The sequence below is a fragment of the Triticum urartu genome, chromosome 2A, assembly GCF_056163025.1.
Source record: "Triticum urartu cultivar PI428250 chromosome 2A, HENAU_Tu73, whole genome shotgun sequence".
NCBI classification, from domain to species: Eukaryota; Viridiplantae; Streptophyta; class Magnoliopsida; order Poales; family Poaceae; genus Triticum; species Triticum urartu.
The window spans coordinates 614,890,387-614,911,478 of NC_141874.1; the positions used below are offsets into that span (position 1 = coordinate 614,890,387).

The window sequence follows — 21,092 nt, forward strand, 5'->3', positions numbered from 1 at the left end:
CGCTCGCATTCTGAAGAAAAGATATTACCCACAATGTGATATTCTCGGCGCAACGTTGTTTTTGAACTATCATTACACTTAATGATATCCTAAAATCAGGATAACGTGATCACCAACAACACTTGAGCTAGTCCCAAAAGCAAGACTAGGAACCTTTTATTTAACCGTTTATCTTTCCACACGTGCATATGAGTTTTTCACTGAATCACATATTCCAGGATGATAGCAGTTATAGCATATAATATAAACTCTATAATTGTAAATAAGAAAATATAATAATACAAATATTGTTGTCTCTAGGTCATATTTCCAACAATTTTGTCACTAGATATCTACAAGACTTGGAGATTGCTAGTGAGAAGAAGAATAGTGATGCCTAGCTGAGTACTGTTGCATGGCCAAGAATACAGACTTGGATTGGCCCGGATGGCAATAAAGTAAAAAATTAATGTTGACAGTGGTATATCTCGTGAGAGTAATGTGGGTGCACCAGCAGCCCTTTGCAAGGATAAGGATGGTCATTATTTGGGGGCCTCAGCTCTTGTCCATGATGGTCTTGTTGATGTTGCGAGTTTAGAAGTTCAAGCATGCAATGAAGCTCTGGCACTAGCAAAAGACCTAAGTCTCTCACGTATAACAATTGCAACGGACTGCATGGAAGTTGTTTGCAATATAGACAAGGGTGCGTCGACGCACTACGCTCTGGTGTTGCATGAAATCACTGAGAGAAGGAAGGAGTTTGATGATGTTTCCTTCCGTTTCGAGCATCAGGGGGCTAACTTTGAAGCCCATGCGCTGGCTAAGGTGCCTAGGGGATCTTCCTGATATTATTTGTATTCCTCTTGCTTTGAACTTTGAATAAATCCCTAGTCACCTGTCAAAAAAACTACTTCTTTAAGGCATGGCTGACTTGCTTATCACAAGTCGTCTCCCGGAAAGGAAAAAATTGAAACTGAGATGCTGCTTGGCTCGCTCGCTCACTCGCGACCGATTAGCTCATTCCCTTCGGTTTTCTTTGTTTTTCCCTTTCTTGGTTCTTTTTTTTCTTTAGGTTTTCTTTGTTTCGTCATGGGTTTTTTATTTTTCTTTATTCTTCATATATTTCGATTTTTTGTTTCTTTCTCGGGTTTTCTCGTTTTCTCTTTTGTTTCCTATTCTTTTTTGAATGGTTTTTTCTATGTTTTTTCCTTGTTTTCATATTTTGGTTTTTTCTTGTTTCCTTTCTTTGTTTTTTGTTTTTTTTTTCTTTGGTTAACACCGGTTTTCTTCATTTCTTTCACTATTTTCAATGGATTTCTTTCTTTCTGTTTTTCTTTTTGTTTTGCTTAAGGCCTTTCTTGGTCCTTACTGTTTTTTTCCTTTTCTTCATTTTCCTTTGTTTCTTTCTTGGTTATCTATGTTCCCATTATTTTGCATTGATTTTCTTCTCTTTTCCATTTTTCATTTTTTTTCGTTTTCTTTGTTTTTTTCTATATGGTTTTTATTCGGCTTCTTCGTTTTTCTTTATTTCTTTGTTGTTTTCACCTGTTTCTTTTTTGTCCAACACATGTCAACTTTTTTAGTACATGTCCAACATTTTTTTCTACATTATAAATATATTTTATATACACTTTTACATGTTTCAAATACGTGATTAACATTTTTTAAAACTTATATTGGTATATATCTTTCAAATACATTTTTACTACATGTTTAACATTTTTCAGTTAAAATATTAATATTTTTATAATACATGGTCAACATTTTTAAATACACTGTGAATATTTTTTTAATGGTAACAAACATATCTTGACACACGATGTACATTTTTCATGTACGTAAAAAAAATTGTGTACATATTTAACATTTCTTAAATAAAAAATAAAAAATATGTTTTTCGATCTCTACATTTATTTAATGTATTTTTTACATTTTTTGTATACACCAGGAATATGTTTTATACATGTTTAGGCTTTCTTAAATACTTTGTGAACATTTTTCATACATATTGGATTTGTTTTGTGTATATTTTTGTATATATGACAAACCTTTCTATGTACATATTTAACAGTTTTCAAATGCTTTATTAACATTTTTCAAATACTTGATTAACAGTTTGTTCAAATGATTGATTAACATTTTTTGAATACATGATCAACTTTTTTCATATACATTGTATGCATTCTTTCGTACACATGGAAAGCAGTTTTCTATACACATTAAACATTTTTTAAATGCTAGATTAACATTTTTCAAATGTTTGATGTAGAGTGTTTTTGTAATTACCACTGGTAGTAGGAAACATGTATAATATTTGAAAGTTCAAAGAAAAGTAAAAAATCAAAAAAACGTAAAAGCAAAAACAGAAAAGGACGAGGCTATGGCTCCCCGCAAGATGGGCCGGGCCAGTCTCGTGCTGCTAAGGCGAGGCTGCCCTACCACTCGCCCCTCGTAAGCCGCCGCAATCACTAGTTTTAATCGTATTCAGAGTTTCAGACTCTCGTTGACCGCTCGGAATCCCGCCAAACCGATACCGTGCCGAGGTTCCCATAATATACAGCACCGATCGCATCACCGCAAGTCCACAACCACTTTGCTAGATTTTCTGATTGGAGACCTAGATCCGTCTCGCCGGAGCCCGCACGCCGCCGCCGAGCGACGCCATGGGGCTCTTCAACGGCAAGACGACGCAGAAGCCGGAGCGGCACGTGAAGGTGCGGGTGGAGCCGCCGGGGTACAGCCACCACGAGTTCGAGCTGCCGGCATCGCACCTACGCAGCAAGCACTTCGCGTCGCTGATGGCCAAGGCCAAGAAGGAGGACGGCGTCGAGGGGAAGGTGGTCGCCATCCCGTGCGGGCTCGAGGACTTCCTCGTCGCCATGGTGAAGACGGTGACCCGAGCGCCGTTTGATTCCTCACCGAGATGTCCCATCCTCGGCTGGTTCTCAGCTCGGTCACGCTGATGTCACCTCCAATCTAGGCAGTAGCCCTCGTTATCGTTGGCTCGGCATCTTGTTGAGGGCTGTATGTAATTGATGGACTCTAGAGATGTATTGCTCAGACAAAAGTGTAAAGATTGTACTTCTTGCCGAGAGCTGTAACAAAGTGTAAAGATTGAAAGCTATCCAGTTGAATGTTTCTTCCACAAGTTGCACATACATAACCTTGGATCTCTTTGGAAACAGACGAACACAGCTTACAGAAGTGTTGCATATTTGACCCCAGTTCAGTAGACAGAGCTTCCCAATCGAACTTGATGGTGTAAGATTGAGTAGGGTCGATGCATTTTACAATATCATACAGAAAACACACTGAAGGGCCTATATAAGCTACAACCGCCAATGCTATGCTCCTATATAATTCTGTATATCCAACAAGGGAACAATGAAAACCTCGTGTTCATTCGCATGTCGCAATCAGTCCAGAGAAGAACGGCCATATCTCCAGCTATTGTGGGATCGTCGGCTGAACTGCTGTGGCGCAAAGCTTAGCCCAAACATCTCCCTCAGTGCCTTTCCTGGCTCTAGGAGGCCGATCAATCGGGCGACAAGGGAAGCGCTCTCCCTGACATGCTCGAGGTTTTTGGTTTCGGTCCAAAGGCGACGTGCCACCTGAAGCCTTCTCCTTTTGGAGGACAGCGAAACTCCCCATTTGGTGTACATGCTCTCTCTTTCCTCAATCGAGAGCCGCTTCTGCATTTGCCTGCAGAGCATCTCCCTCTCACGTTGCAACTTCCTGGCACTACATATCGGAGTAGTTTCCGTCAGGAGGAATTCAAGTGTTGTAATGCAGACAAGTGAGAAATGTGACTTACCTTGAAACCAGAGAAGTGTTCAGGCTACCAGCCACGACTTTGCTTTCCATACCACCATTGGCATAGGTATCTTTAAGGAAAGATAGCCTCCTTATCTCCACTTCCATGTAAATGGAGTCGGCTGGATCTCCTTTAAACAACAAGAAAAAGTAGGTTCTGTGAACCAATGAAGCATAGCATGCATGCCAAAGGTCAATGATCTCTTGCTGTTTTCTCTCAAATTCCAGTGGCCATCGCGAAGGTGATTGCAAGGCATCCATGATTGGATCTAATCCAACGCTCCTGACGGTTCCTTCTGCTATTTCTCCGTTAACATACTGAAAAACATTAAAAAAATGGTATTCAAAATTTGCACAATATATTACCCCAATGTGCTGTACTGATAGAATAATAATAACATTGCAAAGACAAGTAAATAGTTCCACACCTGACCACCGAGTTGCTTCTGATACTGAGCCATTTCTTTCAGTTCAGCAACAAATTCACCTATGCCGGTAAATTCTGTGTCACCTGCCACAGAACCATTTGCCTTGGGTCCACCCCTCGTAGTAGTAATTTCAGAAAGCATTGACCCTGCCCGTGACAAAGTTTCACTCTCTGCATCAAAGTTCAGTGCAGAGCCCCTTCTTTGACCCCCTTCAGGTCTCCCGGGGAAGTCCATGAATCTTCTGCTCGGTGGTGTGCAGTCATCCTTCTCCAGGTCTTCAAACAGAGTAGAGCCCATCAGAGACCTACAGCTCCTGCTTCTCACAATTCCTCTAGAGCTAGATGGGTTTCGTGTTGAAGACCCTAGATCTTCGACAAGATTGGCAAAAGGTTTTCTGACAGTCTCTAGATGTTGCTCCAGGGTAACAGTAGATACATCATCGTTTCCATGTGTACTAGCACCCACATTCGAATCTTGCAAGATATTGCTCCCGATAGCTGACGAGTCCAGACCATTTTTTCCTTCTGTTTCATTGGTCTCTATGCACCGTACTTCTTTGCAAACATCATCTGAATCCTCATTTGATATCTGAGAAACGTCATCTCTGCTAGTGGTTGGGGGCATCCCACTGAATGGAGGACTGCTGACTGAATAACTCAATGGGGTAGCAAACTGCACATTATTTTCAGACTGTTGAGACCCAACTTCCCTCTGTGCTGCATGGCGTCCTTGGAACCTGAAATTTTGGACATTGTCAACTACTTCTGATGATTCGGTTGTTGATATCTGATCTTCACATGGCTGGGGCACATCGAAGGTAAAGTTCCTTCCAGAAGCCTACATGTACATAAGAGAGAAAGCAAACACTTTAATCGTTTTGACACAACCAGAAAGACTAGTTAACTACTAGTACTACCTCTGTTCGAACTGCCAAAACGTCTTACATTTAGCAACAGAGAATGTAGCACAGTAGGAAGTAAGAAAGTGCATGTACCAGGGGACGCTTTGAAACATGGTTATCTCCAACAACCTGGAGCAGATCCTGCAGCCTAGATTGAGCCAGATCACGCTGTGCCTTCAATTCCTTAATTTCTTTCTCCATCTGCAAGGAAGGGTCTATTAAACTTCTACACCATCACAAGAAGGAAGGTGTATTTGGGCATTTTAAGGTAATTGGCATGGCAAAAAATGCATGCAACATACATAAAACAGTGGTTTACTATAGGATCTCTAATTCAAGGTTTTGCACCCGGGAGCACATGTTCCCAAGTGAGAAAAAAAATTGTCAAAATATTTTGAAAAAGTTTACACATGTACATGTTCGTCTTTTCTGTGTGTTATAATTTTCATGGAAAAACAGTAAGCTCTGCGACTTGTGTTTAAAACTGGCAAAAGGTAAGATCTGTTTCCTATAATGTACAAAAAGAAGAAACCAACACAAATGTCAGAAGTAACATTTACCTTCCGGATGTGGTTATCTTTTTCCCTCACCAATGATTCTAGACTGGAATAGGTAGCTGGACATCGCAGTTCACTCTCCAACCTAGCAAGTTCCCTTTGTAAATGCTTAACTAGGGCTTTATCAGACATGACTACATTAACCTGTGCATTTGTAACTACTTCCTTTGCACAACTTGCAAATAGCAGGGTATTTCTTGATTGCTCCATGTAGCTTCGGGCTGGGCTCATTGTGCAAATGATTGCAGTCCTTGCATTACCTCCAAGAGAAGGTTGTAATATGCGTGTGAGCTTTGAATCCCGATATGGTATGTGTCCATTTCTTACCTTGCTGCATAGGTGAAACCAAGTAAATAATATAAATGGAAGCTAGAACAGGATTTTTTTAACCAAGAGAAACTTTCCATTGAAACTCAACACTGCAGAATATTGAATTAGGGATGTAACCTTAGTTTACGAATGACAGTTCCCAGGGTAAGTAAACTTCTATTAATATGACAACCTTCCTTCAGCCTAGCACCAGCTGACAGTGCCTGAGATGCACGTTCACTTCCTGCCAAATCAACAAAGTTCTGCACATGACAACAAAAGATGCTGTCACTTCTTCGTATGTAAAAAAATAAATATTACCAAAAAGTAAATCTTTGTGCTTAGTTCTTACCACACTAGCCGCAAGTGTCGTTGACTTGTCCTTACCCAAGAATTCACGAGCAGAACTTTCGATAGTCTGAAACAATAGATAAACAAATCAGGAATGGTGACCTTCTGTAACACAAAATATACTGAATCCTTCCTTTTTACATGCAACAAAGTAGTAGACAAACCAATTTAAGGATTTGATGCGATCTGGAGCTGTTTTCGTTTAAGTATGTCTCTCCGGTTCTCCTTTGAGCTGGTACAAGCACACATTGCACAAATGAGATGAGAGTAATCACCACTTATAAATTGGTAAGCTAATACAAACAACATCCCACCTTCACACACAGAAATAAGTTCCTTGAGATGGTTCCAGTCCCTCAATATCACCTCTTTAAGGTTCTCTACATAAGTTCCCTTCTGTAGAACATACAGTATCAAGCCATTAGTAATGCAGGGGAAGAGGATTTATAGAGAACAAAAACGAGTAGGAGTGTCCTGACCTCTGCGTCATCCCAAAGTCTAAGAGAAGTGTTTTCTGAACTAAGAAGATCCCTTACAACTTCGTTATATATTTCGATCGCTGAGAATTTCAACACGAATGCTCTCTCCTCGTGCTGCAAAAGATGTTGAGCATATTTCAGACCAATGGTTACAGATTCGGACCAAAACTGTGACCATATGAAAGGTGTTTAATTACCCGGCCAATGTAATCATAAATATCTGATACTGTACATTCCGTTATTCCGGTCATGGTGTATGTCTTCCCACTACTTGTTTGACCATATGCAAAGATACTAGCTGTTGCAGACAAAAGCAAATTATTCAGTGAGACCGTCGCTTTGATTAAAGCAGATAGGAGAAAAATAGCCAGAATGTCTGCACTTAACAGTTGATGCCACTAACTACAGAGAGGGCAACCTCCTTGGCCCCTTGCTCGTACACTTCTTTGGTATCGCAGTCAGAACGGAATACCCTGTCTGTAATTGGATAGAGTTTTGGTTAAAGTCTCAAAGGAGATACACATAATATCACATCTGAAAGTGAGTAAAGTTTGTGCAGAGCCCTATTGTGGAAGAAACGAGCTAAAGTCCCGGTGATTATATGATGAAACTCATCACAAACTAAAATTAATAGGTTTGATTTGTACAGAATCTGAACATTTCAGTTCCAGGTGAGTTTTTTTAATGATAAGTAGCTCCCATTAACCTAAAGAACCATTCTCCAAGTTGCTCCTGTCAGAACATGAGCAGTAATGAGGTTAATCGAGGAGTTTCGGTTGCCAGTAACAAAAATATATCCATACTATACAGTAAAAATTTACCTATCATCTGTAATTGGTACTCCAGAGTCCAGACATGTATTCGACATTCTAATCAGTTTAAACCAATATACAAATGTACAGCTTCTAAAACGCTAGTGAGATACAGTATAATAATAATTATGGGGCCTATGATAACAGAAACAGCAGAAGTAATGAACTAAAGACAAAGAAAAACATGCACAGCACAGCTTTGATGTGAGCGAAAAGATCAGGGGGGACGATGCACCAACCAAAGGAGTAGGCAGTCGGAGCCGTTGGCCGGTCGGGGAAGGCGCTCCGGGCGATGACGGTGGTGTCGCTGATGCACTCCCACTCGGACGGATCCCCGCGCGCAACCTCCTTGTCGCTGAGCGGCCTGAGCCTCACCGAAACCAGTATCTTCTCCAGCTTCCCGGCGGCGCCATTGGCCACCTCGCCTCCGTCCGCATTATCCCACTGCGCCATCTCGTCGCCCCCAATCGCCCCCATCTCACTACTCACTCTCTGTCTCCCCTTCCCTACACCATCTGCAACCATAAGTCCATAACACCATTAATTATCTATCACGCTAGGCAAGAGAAAACAAATGGGGCGGAGCACATGAATGCGGAATAATTGGAAGCAGCAGAGGGGGAACCCATCAAGGAACCTGTCCTGCTCCTGCGAGTTGTGGCGGGGGGCAGCCGGGCAGGAGCGTTGAGTAGTTGGCCCAGTAGGTGGAGGAGAGCGCAAGCATTCCTAATCCCCCGGCCGCGGGTGATTCGGACGGGCGGTGGTGGTTAGGGCGTCGCCTGGCACAGTGAAACCGCACTAATGATCGGGCCAAATCTAGCACCGACTGGCAGCAGCAGCAGCTACTCGCGCCGATGTTGACCGCCCTGCCCTGCTGCCTGCTTCCCTAGGACGCTCCTGCAGACATATTCTATCGCCCCACCGACGGAGATACCCACGCCGCGCCCGGATCACATGGCGATTTGGCTCAACTACCCGGGGAGAGGCCTCGTTAAGCGAGAATGCGAGATCGCGCCGCTGACGGGAGGAAATTAACTAGCGGCGACCTGCCGGCCTGTACTGTGTCCGTACGTAAATATGTAATGCTCAGGCGACAGGGACAGGGAAGGGGGTAAATAATGGCGGGGGATTTACCGGGCCTACAGGCAGACGCTCGCCGCCGAAGGGGCCAGGTGGCCCGCGGCGCCCGCCGGCACGGAGCAGGGTCTGGCCTCGGCGGCCGCCATGGCTGCGCTGGGGAGTTCGCCTGTGTTGCGAGGCAGAATCGGAGGCCACGAGAGGAGCGAGGTGGTTTCGCGGCTCGCGGGAGCAGCGGCAGTGAACTGGACTGGCGGCCACCGCGGGACGGAACGGAACGGAACGGCAGCACGGCACCACCTCCACTCCACCTCTCCCTTCACCACGATCTGGACTGGCTGGCCGTTTCGGGGGGTTATCGTAGACGACGGTTGCTTTCCTTTTTGCCCCTTCCCTCCGCTAGTACTAGTTTTTTTTCTTTCTTTTTCACACACGGGAATCGACCCGGCCCGCCAGAGGGGGAGGAGGCCGCCGATTGCTTCCTTTGTCCCCACCCCCTTTTGGCTGCCTTTTTCTTTTTTATTTAATTTTACTTTACTTTTTTACTTTCTCTGTGCCTCCATTTTTGCGCGAAGGCCCTCCCCATCTTTGGCTCTTTTTTTTTGAGAACCCGTCTTTGGCTCTTTGCGCAGCCTTACAGCCTTGAAAAGCACTGCTACTGGATTAGATTAGGTAATTTAACCTTTTTTATAATGGCATAGGATGCATGACTGTTACGAGACTCTGCAGAAAAGGGTGAAGATTCATCTCGATGCGACAGGGCAGGGAGCTACTCCAATGCCTTGGTGCCAAAGCAAGCAAACGCCGGTCTTGTTGATTGTCGGGGCTTTTCCCAAAGCTTACTTAGCTTCTACTCGATCGATCGGTAGGGGAGTGAGTGAGTGTCACTCGTTTAGCCATGCAATGCAACCACTTGTGTCTGCCTCACTCATTCAGATGGCCTCTTGTCTTGCCGACCTAGCTGCTATGTCTGTTACACTACTCACGGTATCAAATCCACGAGCTGCTGTGAATCATTTTGCCCCTGGTTGTTTTCAGAGAATAGTGTGCGTGCGGTGTCTGTTCCCTTCTGGTAGCAAAATGAGTGATACGTTGAGTGGTCGCGTCCACCTTCTGGCGTGTCAGTCACTGCGCCGTGTAAAGTTGCACTCACCGCTGGCCAAATGCCTTTTCCAATGAGGAGGAGGATGGTCCTGTCCCGATAGGCCGAGACCCGGTCGTAGTAGTACCGCTAGGTAACAGTTGGCACCACTTGACAACTTAACTTTAGAAGAAAAATGATAGTACTGTCATTCTCTAACTAGTACTCCATCCATCGGAAAATACTTGCCCTAAAAATGAATATATGTAGACTTATTTTAATTATAAATACAAGAGAGAAATGCATATTACACCCCTCAATTCTAGCCCTAGTCTAATATACACCCCCCAACTTCAATACCGTCTAGTTTACAACCCCCCCCCCCCAACTCTCAAAACCAGCTGGAATTCAACCCTCCCCTCCCTGTTGACCGGTTTTGACCCAGTTGACTAGGTGAACAGTAAATTCAAAAGGAATAATTTTTTTTAAAAAAATCATTCTTTTAACCGGGTGAACAGTAAATTCAGAAAAGTTTTAAATAAAAATAAACTCAAGTGTCCAAACAAGTTGAAAATTGGCGCGGACACCACGCACTGAAAATCGTCCATGCAAAAATAATTCAGATTTTTTTCAAAAATTTAGTATTTTCTTGAATTTACTAATCACCCGTTAAAAAATCGCAACTGTTTGTTGACTTTTATTTCCAACTTTTTTTCAATTTACTGTTCACCATTGAAAAAACAAAAAAAATCTGAATTTTTTTAGTTACTGTTCAGCAAGTCAATAGGTAAAAAATCAACTGGGTCAAAACCGGTCAACGGGTAGGCGAGGGTTGAGTTCTGGCCGGTTTTGAGAGTTGAGGGTTGTAAAGTAGACGGTATTGGAGTTGGGGGATGTATATTAAATTAGGGCTAGAGTTGAGGGGTGTAATATGCACTTCTCTCTAAATACAACCATTTTATTCATTTTCAGGACAAATATTTTTGGACGGAGAAAGTACGCATCTGCTTTGCGTACAGAAAACTGCTTCCTTAAGCTTAGGCGGCCAGTATGACAGTGCGACCACTGAGTAGCAATGATGTGTGACATTAAATATAAGGGTTTGTTTAGGTCTCAGTCGATCGAGACTTCGCGAAGTCTCAGTCGACTGACGTCACCTGTTTTTCTTTCTGCTTTATTGTCCAGCCCATACCATGTCACCTCTGGTTGCTTTTTGGGCTGCCCTGTTTGTCTTTGCTTTGTGTGTTTTTGAGCTGAGTTGGGCCAGAGATTGGGCTGTATTTTTGTTCCGTGCTGCTGCTCCATTACTACGTGTGGTGCACCGGCCGGATGTATTAGCTTGTTGTTCATGCAAAAAAATTTAACATGCAGTTACTATCAATTTTGTCCAGTTTTACTTTTCATTTTTCTCCTTTCATTCTTATTTATACTATTTTTGCTTCTAGAAAATGTAAGCATTAGTCATGATATTGTTTTAAGAAATATGTTCATGCATTTTCACAAATATTAATCATGTATTTAAAAAAAATTAGAGTGCCATTAGAAAATGTATAATATTGTTTAAAAATATTCATCATGAAATTAGAAAAATGTTTAGCATTATTTAATGATGGTTTTACCTTGCATTTTTTCTTAGATTGGGTCTCATCTATTTGTAATTTTGCTATCATCAACAAATTGACAATGGTACTACTAACAAAATAAGAGAGCCAATCATATTCAGTTACACATGCGATGCAGAGGTGCAACTAGATTGGTGTGTCACGTTTAAAAAAATCAAAACACCTCTTTCTAGAGAAACAGAAAAATAAAAATAAAAATATATTAAATAAGAAAAACAAAGTAGATAATGGGGTGTGGATACGGTCCAGTCGGTTGAGATTTAAATAAGTCTTAATCAGCAGGCATCAGGGCAACATGCAGGTGTAGTCCGAGATGACATTTGCAATTGTAGGCCTAGGTGTGACACTTGCAGTTGTATTTCTAGTGTCGGACATGCAACTGGCCCACTCCCTCTCCCGCCGCCCCCTCCAACAAAACAAAGGTCTAGTTGCAACCATGTTGGGGGACATGCAGTTACGGTCGGGTGCGGCGCTTGCAGTTGCGGGGCTGTTGTCGAGTTTGCAACTGACATGCCCCCTCTCATGGCATCCCCTCTGACAGCACAAAAAAGTCCAGTTGTAGTCGGGTTAAAAGACATGCAGTTGCGGTCGAATGCGGCACTTACAGTTGCGGGGCTGTTGTCGGGCTTGCAACTGGCCCACCCCCTCTCCCGGCACCCCCTCCGACAAAACAAAAGTCGAGTTGCAACCATGTTGGGGGACATGCAGTTGCGGTCGGGTGCAGCACTTGCAGTTGCGGGGGTGTTGTCGGGCTTGCAAGTGGCCGGCCCCTCCCCCGACGCCCCCTCCGACAAAACAAAAATCGAGTTGCAACCATGTTGGGGGACATGCAGTTACGGGGTTGTTGTCGAGCTTGCAACTGGTCCGCCCCCTCTCCCGGCGACCCCTCTGACAAAACAAAAGTAGAGTTGCAACCATGTTGAGGGACATGCAGTTGCGGTCGGGGTGCGGCACTTGCAGTTCCGGTGCTGTTGTCGGGCTTACAACTGGCCCGCCCCCTCCGACAAAACAAAAGTCGAGTTGCAACCATGTTGGGGGAACATGCAGTTGCGGGGCTGTTGTCGGGATTGCAACTGGCCCGCCCCCTCTCCCGGCGTCCCCTCTAACAAAACAAAAGTCGAGTTGCAACCATGTCGGGGACATGCAGTTGCGGGGCTGTTGTCGGGCTTGCAACTTGTCCGCCCCTCTCCCGGCGCCCCCTTTGACATAACAAAAAAGTTCAGTTGCGGTCGGGTTAGAAGACATGCACTTGCGGCCGGTGCAAGAAAAAAATATATGCTAATATTCTTTTACGCATAAACAAGAAAAAAAATGAAAATGTTGGTCCTATACAAAACAAAAGTCATGGTTTAAAAACCCGCTAACAACCAACATACCCACTAACATTTATGTCTACATGGTTCGAAAATCCCTAGTCATCGAAGAAAAAGCATTTCCTACCTTATGCAAGCATAAAAAATCAAAATGCATACATAAATAAATCCACAAATAAAGATCTGGCATAAAAGAGGGGAAAATAGAAGAAAAAAATGCAACTGAAGAACCCCGAGGGATGAAGACCCCCTCCCCTGAGACAAGTACTCCGCGGTAGATATGGTGTGTACATGGCAATTGAAAAGTCCAACAAAAACAATGAAAAACGCCTCTCACAACCAGCACATCGCGCATCAATACTGAACACGAGAAAAGTAAAGAAAGAAGAAGCGGGCACTAAACAAGTCGGGGTAACACTAGACAAGCAGAGCTGCATGAATCTTACGAAAACAGTGATCTAACGGCCATATATGTGTACCGGGACTTCGGTTAAACTCAATCGACTAAATTTTAGCAATCCAGGTAATAAAATTGAAACTATCGCAACCAACATATACTTACAAAGCATCTGATGGATGTGCAACTGAAAATGATTAACAAAAAATTGGTAGGAAATTTCGTTGCTAAAATAGGGCTGCTAGAAATTTGGAAAATATGCTAAAATCAAATAGAATAAAACACAACATTAATAAGCAAGGACAAAAGGAAAAATTAAATTAAATAAACAAAACAAAAAAATGATACGGGATAAGCAAATAATAAGTAAAAATAAATTAAAAAAGTTAAAGACTTATAAAAAGTAAACGAAAAGTAAAACAATAAAAAGAAGAAAAAGGTAAAGAACAAAAGAAAAATGAAAATGAAAATTTCTTTTGGGAAAAAGAGAAGCCACCGTGACTTCCTCTCCTACAGGCAAAACTCACTTGTGTAGGGCGAGAAAAAGAAACAAGACGAAGTACTTTTCTTGTAGGCTGACAAAAATAACTAAAAAAACACACTCGGGGAAGTTGGGCTGCACAGCAAAGGGAACAAGGCCCAGAAGAAAAATAAAAGAAACGCTCTCTCATCTCCACCGGCCCATGCAGCGACAAAGAAAAGAGCTGATTCGAGCCAACTTACACGTCCACACGGATTGTCATCGACCGAGACTTCGCCAAATATCAGTCGACTGATATTGTCATCGACCGAGACTTCGCCAAATATCAATCGACTGATATTTAGCGTAGCCGTAAATATAAATTCCAAAACATTCCTAACACGAAACGGTCAAATAGCTCTCACAAAACCTCCTCGCCATTCGGCTTCACTCTGACAGTACCCAAGGTGTCTACCATTTGACGCTACATCAGTCGCATAATTTGTTTATTTTTGCGGATTATCAGTCGCATAATTATCCCGTTAAAACAAACAGTCGCATAATTATCAGTCGCACCCCCAAGTACCGTGACCAGTCAGGAGGCTGAGGCCATCTCCGCCGCGTCTCCGGCGGCCACGTACGAGATCGGGCCTTCTGACTCGTGCACCACCACCATCGCGCCGGAGCCGCAGCTCTGCTCAGCGTCGCCTCCCTCCTGCTCCTGGGCCGACGACAGCAGCTTCCGCAGGGACTCGTTGGCCAGGTCCTCCATGCCGAAGAGGACGTGCTTGTGCTGCTCCAGGTGGCCCGGCTTGCACACGTAGTCCACCAGATAGCTCGGGCTCACGCACGGGATGCCGTGGCTCTTGAACTCCTGCACCCACGCGTTGCTGCTCGGCGTGCCCGCGGCCACCACCGCGAAGCTGATCGCGCCCAGCTTCAGGAACCGCGTGTACGGCGGGGCGGTGGCCAGGACCGTGCCGTCGCCGGCTCGCACCGCGCGCCTCAGGGTGTCCTGCATGTTTGTTAAGACAGGGGGAGCACGCCGGCTTACAGATCAACAGTGGTTACAAAAACACGCGGAGAAATGGTAGTATCAAATGTTCTCATTACATACCCGTGATGGGGAAATGCACTCTCCATATATGATGATCCGCATCCCGTGCAAGGCGCCATGGCCGGTGCGCTGCTTCAGGTGCCGCCATTTCCTCGGAGCGTTCAGGCTTATCGTCTGGTTGTCGTTAAGGCCATCACCGTGCCACTCAAATGATTCTGCGTCCACTAGCTTGCCAGCCTCATCGCAAGCAAACAGGTACTCAGGCTTCAGTATCCACCTGTTTTTTATTTTCCGAAAACCAACAAACATTCATTCAGTTCTGTTCCATGTGTATGTGGAAACAACAATGCTAAATAATTCTGGATGGTAAATATTACTACTAGTCTACTACTGGAGTGAACGAAGGATTTTACCTCCCCGCTGCAGCAGCTGCAAAGAATTTTTCAGTTCTGCGGAGCTCAGGGGTGATAAAATGTGTCGCTTGGAAAAACCAATGGTGTGAATGACTGCAAACTCTTCCCTTCAGGCGCAGAAGTATCGACCTGCACTGCTTCCTCAATAGGCGATGCCCACTTAAAATAAACCATGTAGGTTCTGGTTCCCACACGGCCGAGGATCCATCATCATTCCCCCCTGTCATACTGCGGTCATCAATCACAGATTCGTTGTTCTCTACTGCTATTTTGACACATTCAGAACTCACACGCTTTTTCCCACGTTTTGATTTAGGAGCAAGACGAGTATTGGCTGGTATGTTTTCCTTGTTATGGTCAGTTTTCTGTCTCTTCCTGCTTCTAGGTTTAGAGCTTTGCAAATCTTCTTGCCTATCTTCCCAGGCTTCATCAGCATTATCGAGACCCTTGTACACTGTCACCATGCCAGCATTTGTGGAACTCTCTGCAGGCAACTTTGATGCTTCAAATGAGATACTAACTGTTCTGCAAGCCTCACTGCCAGATCTCCCTTTCTGGAAAGAAGATGCTCCCCTCCTCTTGGCAACTACCTTGCGCCGGGGCTTCAGGACACTAAGAGGAATAGGGCTACATGTTTCAGGGTTGTCTGCACTTGCACTGCTTGAAACCTTTGAAGTGGAACTTTCTGTGTTCACCGCCTCACGAAAACTCAAATCGAAAGATACTCTTTTGGTTTTACCAGCAGTTGGGCATGCGCCGGTTGTAGGGTTTTCCTCCATATTCATATTAGCAGGCTTCGTCTTGCAAACTACTATCGCATCATTCATCTCACTGTTGGAACTGAGTGGGCTCTTAGCAACTGCGTTCCTTGCTCTGCTCAAGATTTCTTCAGGCACGAATGTTGTGCTTTCAGCAGCACTCAGGCTACAGGTCTTTTCAAGATCTGCTTCGACACTGCCATTGGAAAGAACTTTACCATGCTTGGACTTGGAAGCAGCAAAGTCACAGCTACTATGTACAGATACAACAGCCGTTTCATCCTCAGGACTCTGTGACCTCTTGGCAGCAGGATTTCTCACACTAGAAGTTGATACTTTCTGGGGAAATACTCCATATTCACCAGGGACTGCAGTAATTGGGATCTCCTTAGGGCCTGCTTGGAAGGTTGCACGAGAAACCAACTTGTCATGTTCTGAGTCTGCAGCTACAACTTCAACTCTATCAGCTTGTGATGCATGTGCATGGGCATCAGGATCAGCAGAAATTGTCACAACATTTGTGTTTGGAGTACTTAGTCTGTCAGCTCTGTCATCAAGTGGCCTTTTACTTACATCTTCAACTTCCCTAATCTGCTGTGAAGTCTCCAAGCATCGTCCTGCAGGAGCCACTGCATCTGCATTGCCAGTGAAGACAGTAGGACTGTGGATGGGTGCATGGGCATCAGGATCAGCAGAAATTGTCACAGAATTTGTGTTAGGAGTGCTCAGTATGTCAGCCATGACGTCAAGTGACCTTTCACTTGCATCTTCCACTTCCTTAATCTGTTGCGAAGTTGATACTTTCTGAGAAAATACTCCATATTCACCAGGGACTGCAGTAATTGGGATCTCCTCAGGGCCTGCTTCAAAGGTTTTATGAGAAACCAACTTGTCATGTTCTGAGTCTGCAGCTACAACTTCAACTCTATCAGCTTGTGATGCATGTGCATGGGCATCAGGATCAGCAGAAATTGTCACAACATTTGTGTTTGGAGTGCTCAGTGTGTCAGCCATGACATCAACTGACCATTCACTTGCATCTTTCACTTCCCTGATCTGTTGCGAAGCACCCACGTGTGTTCCTGCAGGAACCTCTGCATTGCCAGAGAAGACAGAAGGACCATGAATGGGCGTTGCAATCTCTGTAGCAAGGATGCTTCTGGCAATGCCTCTGCTATCTGACGAGCCTCTATCAGCACTTTGTGATTCATCTTCAGAATCTTTAGCTTCTGCCTCCATTATCTCCAATTCCCAACCACTGAATATATGAATACACAAAATGAGATTTGATGCATTACATATTACATATTTACATAAACTGTAATGAGCAATCAACCAACCAGATTATTATGTATTTACATAAACTGTAATGAACAAACAATCAACCAGGCATCGTGAACATGATACTGGGGTTGACTCGCTCAAGAAAAGGGTAGTGAGGTTGACCGATTAGAATTATACACCCAAAAGCTAAAAGGTAATATCAAATGCAAGGTGATAGATAATTGTACCTTCTGGCAGTATAATTATCAACAGGAAGAATGTCCCATGCCTTTAAGCTGTAGCAAAAACATATACAGCATTTCAGCAAATACAATAATGAGAAGATGCAATAGCCTTTTAGGTACAATGATTAAATACATACCAATCTTCCAACCACTGGTGATTAATAATATTAATCTTCACCATTTTAGCAAGCTCGTACTTCTCACCTGGCACAGTTTGGGAAAAAGTAGCGAATGACATTGAAGGTGTGAAAGGGTAGTGGAACAAACTGAATGCACGAGCAGAAAAAAAAGGATCCTAATTTTCAAGAGACTGGTCAGAGGCATGATATGATATGATATGATATGCATTATTGAACTCATATCTGAGACAGGCACAAGACTAACCCAAACTAAAGATAAGGGGAAATCAAAATCCTGAACTGTGTGCATTTAACTATCAATATCTCAGAAAAATCACTACGTTGACCCCTATATACAGAAATGGAGATAGCTGCTAATATTCCAACTTATACAGCAATTCAAAATTCTGTAACAGAAACAACAAGATCAAATAAAAAAGTTATCAAAATGGAATGCATGCTAATGCAACGTTAACAAAAAGATGAATACTAATGATACCACAAGTTCAGTCAGTGCAATGTAAACTATTAAGTACTTGTATGCAACACTATTAAGGAAAGAACATGCCTTCGAATTGGTAGCAGATGAGATGGGTGACCCTTTTTGCTGTCAAAGGCTTGGAGAACCGCGCTCCCATCATATTAACCATTTTCTACATTTGACAGTGAATGAGTAGTGAAGAGATTTGTGATGAGAAATCGAGGAAAAAATAAAATGAAGTCTTCAGATTGATTGCGAGGTAAAGATGAACTATCTTTGTACATCAAAGGATTCAAAATGTATTACACAACTGCTGCATGTGGATCAACTTGCATATCTTACTGACTGAGTCTATGCCACTAGCAGAAACATTAACTTGGAACATGCTTTGTGTTGGTATGATTTAGCAGTTCAACTAATCACACAGCGAAAGAAGTGGATAAGTGGTGAAATCATAGCCACAAGCTCTCCAAGCAAGGGGGAAAAACTTCAGCACACCTAAAAGTAATACCAGTCCTGTCAACCAAAAACAGTCACAGCAAATGACCCAATCAGAACAAGCCTTGTTCATATTCACTGTGTAGTGCATCGTATGGCTGCATCTAGCAACAGTCAGTCTTGGACCTCTACACTAGGAAGCCTGATAAGTGATAACTGAACTGATAGTGAGCATTACCACTATGGCTTCACGCCCGTTCTGTCTTTGGTAGCCCGTCAAGCAAATGCAGAGCGATTCAGCACCCGGTATGCCTTCCAAATCTCTCACTGGCCTGTACAGTACCTGCGAGATCGAAAAACTCGCCAAGCTAATCAGCAGAGGAGTCCTTGTACAGAGTGGGAAAAGCACGACTCGCTAAGGTTGCTGAAAATAAGACAGAAACTGGAAAACGAGAACCGACATGATCGGCGTCAGCCATGGCTCCGAGATCAAAGCAGTCGTCCACCCACAGCCCAGTCACGACCTTCGTCCCGTGCTCCCGCGCCGCCACACACACCGGGTCATCCTGCATTTCGAATCGGGCTTGGTTTAAACACGAAGCAGTGAAGCACGGAGGAAGGGATTCGAATTCCATGTCCAGCACAACTCACGTAGACGAGTCCGCTGACGACTAGGTGGGTGCATCCCTCCTGCGCGCCCCCCGCGTCGGCGCCGCCGTGCCGTACCATCTCCGACCGGTACTGCGGAGCCAGCATCCAAGAGCGCGTGACGAGAAGGAGACGGGGCCAAGCCAAATCGATCGAACCGAGACGGAATCGAAACGAATCGGTGAGGGAGGTGGCGGAACCTGCGCGTCGGAGACGGGATCGAAGCCGAGGAGGGCGAAGCGGACGCCGGCGAAGAGGCGCATGGCGGCGAGGGGTTTGGTCGGACCGGAGGGAGGGGCTTCGGGGAGCGGTGATTGGGTTTTGGGGTAGGGGAGGACCGGAGGAGGAATGGGGAGTGGGAATGTGATTCGAGTCCACCGCACTTGGCCCTTTGCACTTGTGAAGTGCCCCACCTGGCCTACCGAACGACATTTGAAATTTGAAATTTAAAAACGTACGGTGCCCTCGGGAATCGAGATCACAGGCCCAAGGCAATTTTATCTTATTTAAAAAAAGGAAAATGTTGTTTTTGCCACTCTAGATTTTGCTAGTTTTTCTTATGCCACTCTAGATTTTGACATTTCATTTTTCTCACCCTTAGTTTTTGACAATTATCACAATTGTCATTCCGTGGCAAAAAAAATATATCACTCTTAGCATTTGACAATGTATCACAATTGCCACTCTGAAATTTTTGCTTTTGTCACGGAATGGCAATTGTGATAACTGTCAAAAGCTAATAGCGACAAAAGTGAAATGTCAAAATCTAAAATGGTATAAAAAAATTGGCAAAAGCTACAGTGGCAAATAAAATTTTCCCATATTTTTTGGAGGGTGAAAGTGTAGCGTCTTTTCTTTTTCTAAACCTACTTCCATTACTATTTTTGAACACGTTTTCTTATAAAGAGAACCCCTCTCCGATTTCTACTAACAGAAACCACATTGTCTTTTACAGCTATTAGTTAGAACAAACAATAAAAGGCAAAAGGACGACAATGCATGACCTAAAGGAGCAAAATGGGCTACACCCGTCAACCCCAATAGACCACAAGGGGCCATATCAGATATAGCTACCGATAATGAGTGGGGACGTCTTGAACCCATGGGCATATGAACCCGCTTTTCAAAAATGTATTTTAAACGTGTTTTAAAATGTAAAAAAATTGAAACTAAATTTCACGCATGCATCTTCTCAACATGTGTGTGCGGCATAAAGTTTTGTGAAAAAAATCTCTTTTTATTTTGCCTCCGTGAAAAAAGATAAATTTCAGTGCTTCTAAATAGCGTTCCACAATATATTTTTTTGTCTTTTTTGCACAGGTCAAAAAAAGTTGTTTTTTGGCGAAACATTTTGCACGCACATATAATTTGAAGATGTATGCATGAAACTTTTTTCACAATTTTTTGGCATTTAGAAATGACCTTTCTGAAAGTGGGTTCATATGCCCATAGATCCATCCATGTACTTTCCTACCGACAACCCACAAAATCTAATAGACTCCAACTCCAGCATCCTAGGAATCTACACACCAGATCTCCAGGAGATGGTTAAGAAAGTACAAGGTTCTAACATAGCACTATTACATCATTGTTTAGAGCAAGATAACACATGAAAATTTTCATAAGAAACCAGGACAGGAAGGGAAAATGAACATCTTCATGTGCAGCATAACCCCGTTGATCCCTAGCCTCCAACCATGTCTCACCTTGAAGACTTCATTTTGCAATCAGCTCAACCATTCTTAGGTCCCACTTCATCTTTCTTTGTCTTTTCTCGGTTTTTTGCAAAAAGTTCTAATCATGAGGCCATTTAATAATTATATTTCCCTCAATATCCTAACCTCTACACCAATAGTAATATGCTCCATGGCCACTCAATGGATAATATTGCATGAGCGCTCCTCACAAAATTCATAATGGCTATTAACTTGAACATAAACAAAAGATATTTGATCTCTTATAGGAATTCAGTCCTATTCATAATAGAGTTCATCAAAATCCCTAAAGAACTAATACAACTACTCAAACATCTATACTACTATTAAACAAGCAAACATTATCTTTCTTAAGTGCACTCCGATTAATGTACAC

The 21,092-nt window shown here is 43.5% G+C and overlaps 2 protein-coding genes across 4 annotated transcripts; both read right to left on the reverse strand.

The window, feature by feature from the left end:
• Positions 1 to 3,085: 3,085 nt before the first annotated feature.
• On the reverse strand, positions 3,086 to 9,075 carry LOC125539207 (kinesin-like protein KIN-7F). Of its 3 annotated transcripts, none has more exons than XM_048702580.2 (14): positions 8,764 to 9,075; positions 7,869 to 8,144; positions 7,205 to 7,294; positions 7,015 to 7,115; positions 6,818 to 6,931; positions 6,653 to 6,734; positions 6,503 to 6,570; positions 6,340 to 6,405; positions 6,126 to 6,250; positions 5,682 to 6,009; positions 5,215 to 5,322; positions 4,221 to 5,057; positions 3,794 to 4,110; positions 3,086 to 3,720 (listed from the first exon to the last, which is right to left on the reverse strand). In XM_048702580.2, exons 2-14 carry the CDS (start codon positions 8,104 to 8,106, stop codon positions 3,396 to 3,398), a joined length of 2,799 nt encoding a protein of 932 aa, XP_048558537.1. In that variant the 5' UTR covers positions 8,107 to 8,144; positions 8,764 to 9,075; the 3' UTR covers positions 3,086 to 3,395. The 3 variants fall into 3 exon arrangements, with proteins under 3 accessions (XP_048558537.1, XP_048558538.1, XP_048558536.1); XM_048702581.2 differs by lacking the exon at positions 8,764 to 9,075 and adding an exon at positions 8,267 to 8,626; XM_048702579.2 differs by lacking the exon at positions 8,764 to 9,075 and having other exon boundaries at positions 7,869 to 8,260.
• Positions 9,076 to 13,895: 4,820 nt separating this feature from the next.
• LOC125539208 (BRCT domain-containing protein At4g02110) lies at positions 13,896 to 19,368 on the reverse strand. The gene is made up of 10 exons (XM_048702582.2): positions 19,202 to 19,368; positions 19,005 to 19,094; positions 18,815 to 18,919; positions 18,592 to 18,696; positions 18,003 to 18,087; positions 17,453 to 17,519; positions 17,319 to 17,366; positions 15,050 to 17,065; positions 14,697 to 14,913; positions 13,896 to 14,594 (listed from the first exon to the last, which is right to left on the reverse strand). Exons 1-10 carry the CDS (start codon positions 19,262 to 19,264, stop codon positions 14,175 to 14,177), a joined length of 3,216 nt encoding a protein of 1,071 aa, XP_048558539.1. The 5' UTR covers positions 19,265 to 19,368; the 3' UTR covers positions 13,896 to 14,174.
• Between the last annotated feature and the right edge of the window lie 1,724 nt (positions 19,369 to 21,092).

What these genes read in the sequence shown, in the direction of transcription:
- LOC125539207 (XM_048702579.2), bottom strand. Translation starts at nt 8,154, where the DNA reads ATGGTTGCAGATGGTGTAGGGAAGGGGAGACAGAGAGTGAGTAGTGAG. An exon ending in TTTATGATTACATTGGCCGG is followed by an intron (nt 6,932 to 7,014) that starts GTAATTAAACAC and finishes CATCTTTTGCAG; the next exon opens with CACGAGGAGAGAGCATTCGT. An exon ending in ATGTTTCAAAGCGTCCCCTG is followed by an intron (nt 5,058 to 5,214) that starts GTACATGCACTT and finishes ATGTACATGTAG; the next exon opens with GCTTCTGGAAGGAACTTTAC.
- LOC125539208 (XM_048702582.2), bottom strand. Translation starts at nt 19,264, where the DNA reads ATGCGCCTCTTCGCCGGCGTCCGCTTCGCCCTCCTCGGCTTCGATCCC. An exon ending in CCATGGCTGACGCCGATCAT is followed by an intron (nt 18,697 to 18,814) that starts GTCGGTTCTCGT and finishes TCGATCTCGCAG; the next exon opens with GTACTGTACAGGCCAGTGAG. An exon ending in AGTGCATTTCCCCATCACGG is followed by an intron (nt 14,595 to 14,696) that starts GTATGTAATGAG and finishes ACAAACATGCAG; the next exon opens with GACACCCTGAGGCGCGCGGT.